The sequence below is a fragment of the Diospyros lotus genome, chromosome 3 (genome assembly GCF_014633365.1).
Source record: "Diospyros lotus cultivar Yz01 chromosome 3, ASM1463336v1, whole genome shotgun sequence".
Classification (NCBI taxonomy): Eukaryota; Viridiplantae; Streptophyta; class Magnoliopsida; order Ericales; family Ebenaceae; genus Diospyros; species Diospyros lotus.
Window position 1 is genome coordinate 12,716,737 of NC_068340.1, and position 7,958 is coordinate 12,724,694.

A 7,958-nucleotide genomic window follows, 5' to 3' on the forward strand; every position below is an offset into this window, starting at 1 on the left:
TCAGGTCAACAGTGAAATTGTAGTGCAGACAATTGAAAATGGGATCCACTAGTTATGCATCCAGATTTACAGCAATTGCAGCAACCCCAATTCCATTTGTAAGTGTGGAGTTCTGCCAACTTATTCATATTGCGGAACCTAATGACTGAAAGCGCAAGAAGGAATCACAGATGCTTCTTCCATCTACTAAATCATGCCACGATTGCATACAATTTAACAGTATTACACCTGTGATGATCAAGCAATTTAACAGAGTATTGTTCAAGCAGTCGTAGATGACTTACAAATGCAAATCAAAATGATTAAATTTTCTGTAAGAACTGAAGCATCATTGTCTGTACAGGCCAAATCTGGGAAGGATTGGATTGGCCACAAAATTAAGTAGTTATAAACAAGAAGTGATTGTAGTCATCATCATCTCTATACAACAAGAAAAGCACAGCACATCACAGTATCTCTTCAATAGCTTCGTGTTGTAGTAATTTCATCAGATCTTTTATGGCCTTGCGCTTTCACAAACTCACCATTTACATGATTCCACGCAACATCTCTCGCTTTCTGAGATTCATATTGAGTTTGCTTCTCGCCCCTGAAGGAAAATACAAGTAGCAACAAATGTGCTTCAGGATGTATATTGGTCTGAATGAAGTTTCTGCAATTGAGGGAGGAGATAGCCTGATGGAGACACTTACCGTCGCGTCTTCTTCTTGTCTTTGCATCTCATCTTAGCATTTCTTTTGGCTTCCATTTCGGGTCTTTTGGGTGATATAGAACGAGGTTCCTCCTGTGTGGCAACATTGACAGGTGAAAAGTAACGAGTATCCATGTAATCAGTAGCACTACTGCTTTCATCAGTGCTAAACCTTGAAAGAGAGAGCAGTGATGGTCGAATTGGACAAGAACAATCCTTGATACTACTAAAACAGTTACTAGCTTGGCTGGAAGGACCAATATCATTGTCTTTATCAGTAGTTGCTTGAGTGTCATTATTCACAGAAGAAGCAACCCAGACATCCTGGTACATGTATTTCATCAAAGACAAATGGGAAGAAAACAAAGGTGCCATGCCCAAAATCTGGAAAAATTGAACAAAATAAAAAAATTTAAGGCAACAACGCAAACCTCAATTGATTCTGCATGGCTATGATCTAATCCATCAAGGTTTTTGTCCTTGTCCACAGATGAACATGTAACATCTTCATCATCAAAATATGGTGGTCTGATTAAATCCTTATCAGATCCGAAGACTTCTTCAAAGTTCCGGAATGTGAGATCAACATCAGGCATGTTAAAATCATCAAAGCAACCTAGTTCTTCACAGATTCCAAGATCTTGCATGTTTTGGGACCAAAGCTGCAGTATATATGCAATTGAGCAAATTTCTTTGTAAGCTATAATATGTAGCAATGAAAATGATCAAACCTATCTAGCAAAGAAAAAAAAAAAAAAATACGAAAACGGTCAGACCTCCGAACTCTGAGATGGACTTTTGCATTGCCAAAGCAGGTCTCCCTGCAAAGAATTTGCAAAAGTTGGAGCTAAGCGCTCCAATGGATGAAATGGTGACGAAAAAGGTTCTACGTTCATGTCCCGATGAGGAGCAGTTCCTCCAAGATCAAGTGAAAGGGAATGCTGCAATGACTGATCAGCACCAGCAACAGTAGCTTCTTGTTGTCTTCCACGTATAAAATTAGATGAATTCTTGTCTCCTTCAGATAGTTGAAGCCTCTCCAAGTCAATAATCTGCTGGCGGATGATGCAGGTCTTTTGCTGCTTTCCATGAAATGCCTGTAAGATAAAGTTCAATCAAACATTTGATCTACATGCAGTACTGAAAAAATGAAAAAACACTAGAACAGATTGCACTTGAAAGGCTTTCAAAATGGCAGCACAAAGAAACTCCAGATTCAAGAAAACATGTGCCTTAACACGACACTGCCTTTTAACACAAACTTACCTTAGTATGTTGGCTAGACACCGATGAAGTCGAGGCGAATCGATCACGAATAGTAGCAGCAGCAGCAGCAGGAGTGCTATCCAATTCACTCAACTCAAAACCCCACAACACTGCAAAATCCTGAGCAGAAGGGCACCCCATGTAACTTCTGATGACTCGTTTCTGGTGCTGGGAGGAGTCCTTGTGCAGGCTCCCATCGCAGCCACGACACACGAACATCCCGTGCTCGAAGCATCGAACATAAGCTGGGTGGTGTCTGCAGGCTTGGCACACCAGAGTCCGAGGATGCCGCTGTGAAAGGGCATTAGCTGAATGAACCTTGGCATCACAGGAAAGGCAAAGTTGCGCTACATCTGACTTGCAGTATATAACTGGTCTTAGTGCCTTGCAGAACTCACAAACTTTCTCCATCTTCTTCTATCCCCAAGCATACAGATTCTGGCAACACTCTTCAAGTGTCACAGTTGGGCTGTAAACTTATTAACCTGCTCACCCATTCAGTCACTGAGACTGGACTCTGCTAAAACCAATCAAACAGAAAATATAAATATACCAACAGAAGTTAGTTCATGTTCTTATCTCTGTCTGGCCTTTTCCCTCAATAAGCAGTGGCATTAAAATTGATTACAATCACGACTCTGCTCCAATCTTGTGCATTATAAACTTCATTAAAATCTCCAAAAGAAGGGACCCCCAACAAAAATTAAAAAAAAAAATCTTCAAAAGAAAGGGAAGAAAAGGTCTCCAACAGAAGATTTTTCATTAGAATATCACGAAATGGAAAAATTCAAGCCGAATGCCATTTGAACTCAATGTAAATGCCGAAACCAAGTTCATAAACTAGCATCAAGTAATTTCTTTGCATTCTTTTTCGGATTTTCCTTAAAAGGATCATAGATGGCACTTTTTCTAATTGGTCTGAATTGAACCCAAACTAGCTCAGATGCGTTCCTTCCTCTTGTAGACTGTGGCCTACCAAGAAGGACAAGTTTCAAATATGCATGCGATCAAAGATAGAATCCAGCAAAATCCAGATCGAGTCTATAAAAATGGAAAAAGATAAGCAATAATAATTAATTATTAGTTATTAACAACCACCTGCAAGTGAAATTTCAGGCCAAAGCTCGCATCATCGTCATCATCATCATCATCATGGATTATATAATATTTTCAGAGATTCAGAAGCCCTACCACGAGAGAGAGAGAGAGACAGAGATAGAGATGAGGGAAGGTGTTTCCAGAGCCTCTTCCGTTCGCCTCCTTTCTATTATCTACTTTTCCTTTCTTTTTTCTCCCTTTTCCCTCTCTTTCTCTCTCTCTCTCTCTCTTATCTATCCGTCCATCTAAAAGTTAGCTTTTTGATTGGTGACGTGTGTTGCTTTTTTTGGCTTCAACGAGCTGACGTGGAAGTGTACGTGGCGGGCGCCTAAGAATTTTTCTTTTTATATTGGCTTTAAGTTAATCTAAATAAGGCAGATACAAAATAAATTTAGAATCTTATATTTAAAATTTATAATAATTACTTAAATTATGAGACTTTTTTTTTAATTTAAATTTTATATTTAATTAACTTAATTTATCTTTAAATGAGAATTTCTGAACTTGAGTTGGAGGTGGAGGGGAGGGTTCTCGCCGTGCTATCATATAATCCAAACAATGGAGTTGGTTCATCCAGTGAGACTTGGCCACGTGCCAGGGTGGGTCCAAATGGCTGAGTAAGGCAAGCCACCTAACATTATTTTAATGAACATGCTAAAATTATAATATATTTGTCATAATCACATATTATATTTAAGCATTAAATTTCAATAATATCTTTCTTTTGTGTTGTTAGACCTTTAATATTTTAAATCATGAAAAGGACAAAAGATTATAATTCAATTTTTTTAAGTAAATGAAAGACAAGTTCTTTTAAGTAAATGAAAGACAAGTTAAATTAAGATGGAGTGAATTAAGTTCACTCTAATTTTAAAATTTAATTAAATAAAATATAATAAGAATGCAACAAATAATAATTTGTAGTAGTTCGGACTCAACAATTTACTTCACTATCTTAACTACTCGTTAAAGATTTTCAACCACTTATTATATTAGTTTTTTTTACCAGGTTAAATTAGGACCTATACACAACTTTTCCCAATAGCAACTAGAACCTTTACAATATCTTTTTTATGGCTTAAGCACTTGACCCTTTAGCTTAACGAACTAGGAGTTTTACAAGTGAAATCACTTAGAGAAACTAAACAATATTGCACTCAAGGGTGAATGAGGCTTCTCACTTTTGGATTAGAGAATAGAGGGATATATCAAATACAAACATTCTCTAAAAAAGAGTATAAAAGATATGACCTGAAGAGTTTTGTGTTCGAGACTTCAGTTGAATATTGTTAGTGATGTGTGCCCTAAAAGTTAGATTTAAATGATATTTAATGGACTTGTAATAAATACATTAAATGTATCTTTGTATATATCTATAACAGGTAAGTTTATCTTTATTCATAATCTCTTCAGTTTAATATATGAATAAGTCCCTAAATCTCCTATATAAGAATCTTATTCTCAAAGTGTTAAGATTATGTGATGAGATTCTCTGATGATAGAATTTTTTAAATGATTTCTAGCTCTTAGATTAATCGTATAGGGACTCTAATAAGTAAGTATGGACTGACATAGAGTTTACTACCTTGATCAGTATGAGTTACTGATAGTTAATGATGGTGAGTCACATACCATATGACATGAGGATGTTTCTAGTAAACTCGTGGGTGATTGTTGGAGAACAATACACTGAATGTGGCACTAATAACTAACCACATGACATTGTGGATAATAATTATGTCATTAGGTTGCGACAGTATAATTGATCCTTAGACTTGAATTGATATGGTTATCTTGTGTATTGGTATGCGGGATTTGCTAATGTGCTGAACCATCCAATTGCGAAGTGGGAACGTTTATCTATGTAGTTCTATATTGCTGGCATATGGAGACAGGTGTTCAAGGATAAGATCTGTCACCCTTATCGTTATTGATGAGGTGAACATCCTATGTGGTCTATTGTTAGTGTGATAGGACAGTCCCTAGGTAGGGCAAATTGATTATTCAGGAAATGTATTTCCTAATGTGTCATCTAATCACGTTGATAAGATCTGAGACATAGTTACTAAGTTTGTGAATTTATCATTTCACGTTTCTCGCTCAGTCAGGATGTTAGGTAACGAAAGGATTATAACATATGATAATCGTCAATTGTAATAGGCTCACTTGAAGTTAGAGTTCATTGTCTTCTATATTATCCTACACTACTACTAAACGTTTTTCAGGAACTCTCAGATCGTCACCGAGATATGGAGAGATTCTAGTGATGGGTTAAGGTGTATTGGCCAGTGCCAAATGGGTTTTAGTGTTATCTATTAGCTAGTGAACAATGAACCCAAAAAGTCACATACCATATAGTGTTGTATCAGGTATTGACACCGTGCACCCATTGTGTCTTGGATATGTCATTAAGTGTTAATGATAGCAATACGTTAATTGTTAACTACTCGGAGCACTAAGCGTTGATTGCCTCAGTGTAAGCAGTCGATTGACTTGACAAGTAATCGATTAGCTTAAGGTTGGGAGTCGACTCTTGGTGCCGCCTCAACCTTTCTTAGTGTGGTCCACGTGATAGCAAATTAAAGGAAATGATGGGGGTGGTCGAACAACAATTTGGACGTGAGGAATTAAGGTAATTAAGAAGGTTTTTTTGGCTTGCTCTTATGTTTCCTCTACTTTTATGTCTTCTTCTGTCCTGCATCCAATTAATTAACAGAGCGTGAAGGTCATACGTGAATAGACACTTGAGTTTCGGTGAATCAGAATCCTCAGGCTAGTACGGAAAGAGGTGCACGAAGAGGTATCGAATTGTACATTAGGTGTGGACAAACTAGACCCTCCACACAATAAGAAGGGTTCGGTCTTAGTGCAAAAATAATTTATGTATTCATCCTGACATTGAGCTTTAAGTATGTCATTTATTGTATTTCATGGGATGAAATAGAGTATTGTTTAAAACTCCAAACTATGTAGGATGTGTGTATTTGTAACTTCCACTATGTATGTCTAATGCACATAAAAAAAATTAATTTTACCTGCACCACCATACATGAGTTCCATCAAATATGTTCAGATTAGCATATTTTTTTTTCTTGAGTCTCTTTTTGGAATTTTTTAATTTTGCCCTTCAATGCATTTGATTGTTTGTCCAATGGGTAAAAACATGATACTTGTAACTTGCAAGAACATTCCTCTTTCTTGTTATTCCAACAGTTAGTAATAAATTCAAACACAATTTGCATTCAATCTTAATATATATTAAAGTAGCATAGTTTCTGCACACAGCTTCCCGCCAAAAAAGATACCTCTAAAATTTGTATGGGTTTTCCAATACTATTAATTAATCAAAAATAAATATTTTTTGTCATATTTTCTTATCAATTAATCTCTCAATCAATCAAAAATAAATATTATTTTTAAAAAATATGAATAAACAACTTAAACTATTAATTAAGTCATAAAAAATCGTCTATTTGTATAAAATCTTATCTTTTATTTATATCTTATCTTAATATCTTAATCCTAATATATATTAAAGTAGTATAGTTCCTGTATACAGTTTTCTGCCAAAAAGTTGCCTCTAAAATTTACATTAAATTTGCATGAGTTTTCCAATGTTATTAATTAATCAAAAATAAATATTTTATGTCATATCTTCTCATCAATTAATCCCTCAATCAATCAAAAATAAATATTATTTTTGAGAAATATGAATAGACAACTTAAACTATTAATTAAGTCATAAAAAATTATCTATTTGTATAAAATCTCATATTTTATTTATATCTTATCTTAATATTTTAATATCTTAATATATATTAAAGTAGCAAAGTTCCTACACAGTTTTCTGCCAAAAAGCTGCCTCTAAAATTTGTATTAAATTTGTATAGGTTTTTCAAGAGAATTTTTAATTAGCATTGAAATAGTCATACTTCCTTACGTTTAGGAGTTTTAATTTATATTTTTAATTTATAAATAAATGTATAATATAATAAATGATTTTACTTTAATAATTAATTAATCACTACATTTAATTTAATGTAAATATTTAATGATTTGTTGTTTCAATGTAATAGCTTTTGTGTATAAATAGAAAGTTTATGTCAAGATTTTTCATTTTATATAACATTGTGTAATTTAGTAAAAGCCTTTTTAAATTAACTTTTCAAAATATGGATTTTAAATATTCAAGTCGTGAGAGTTTGGGAGATTTCATGCTTTGAAGATAAGTCAGAAACTTATAGCATTGCCATTAAGATGATTTTCATGGATGAACATGTTTTTTTTTTTTCTCTTATAAATTTATTGTTAATTATTTATATAGATTTTACCATCAAATTTATAGGATAGAAGAATTTATGTAACAACCAAGCGTTAGTTGGTTCACTTTTTCAAAATATTGATTTGTGAAGGATAATTTTATTTTATGCCCAATTTTATACTTATATATAACAATATGAAATATAAGAGTACGATACTATAAATCATAAGTACAAGTTAAATTTAATATCAAAGACTACTGTTGTAGATGTTATGGATTAAAGTTTTCTAATATAAAATTTTATCTTTAGGTCATTTGCTAATATTTTGAGTGTAGTTAAACTTGACGAATATGAATTGTTTGTCAAGTATAAAGTTGATTATGCAATTATTCATGCTTTTATAATTGACAATTTTTTTTAATTTTATTAAAGATATAATTGGAGAGGTCATTGGTAAAGACAATGTTAAGTGCCAAGAATCTTGTAGAATAATAAGCGAGAAAATGTGACAACCTACTTAATATGTTAGTTATTTTTTAGCACATTAAATTGCGATACATTGAATTAAGGGTATTCTCTATTAACACATTGAATAATGAATAATTAATTAAACTTAAATTTTGATAAAAGACTGAGCATTA

The 7,958-nt window shown here is 33.5% G+C and overlaps 2 protein-coding genes across 10 annotated transcripts in view; one reads left to right on the forward strand and one right to left on the reverse strand.

Moving 5' to 3' along the window:
• LOC127797088 (uncharacterized) overlaps positions 1-153 on the forward strand; it is a 50,675-nt gene extending 50,522 nt beyond the window's left edge. For 2 of the 5 annotated variants that reach the window (XM_052329611.1, XM_052329615.1), the window contains exon 8: positions 5-143. Coding sequence is in view for 1 of the 5 variants with exons in the window: in XM_052329616.1 (XP_052185576.1) it covers positions 5-15 (11 nt within the window). In the remaining 4 variants the exon portion in view is untranslated. Of the gene's footprint in view, positions 1-4 lie in introns of all 5 variants that reach the window. The other 3 variants (XM_052329613.1, XM_052329616.1, XM_052329612.1) reach the window with 2 other exon arrangements.
• A 121-nt stretch (positions 154-274) lies between these two features.
• LOC127797087 (putative zinc finger protein At1g68190) lies at positions 275-3,253 on the reverse strand. Of its 5 annotated transcripts, none has more exons than XM_052329606.1 (6): positions 3,056-3,253; positions 1,958-2,474; positions 1,468-1,788; positions 1,123-1,353; positions 693-1,015; positions 275-589 (listed from the first exon to the last, which is right to left on the reverse strand). In XM_052329606.1, the coding sequence occupies exons 2-6, from the start codon at positions 2,366-2,368 to the stop codon at positions 460-462; spliced, it is 1,416 nt and encodes a 471-aa protein (XP_052185566.1). In that variant the 5' UTR covers positions 2,369-2,474; positions 3,056-3,253; the 3' UTR covers positions 275-459. The 5 variants fall into 5 exon arrangements, with proteins under 5 accessions (XP_052185566.1, XP_052185569.1, XP_052185568.1 ...); XM_052329609.1 differs by having other exon boundaries at positions 3,149-3,248; XM_052329608.1 differs by having other exon boundaries at positions 1,958-2,477; positions 3,056-3,248.
• Between the last annotated feature and the right edge of the window lie 4,705 nt (positions 3,254-7,958).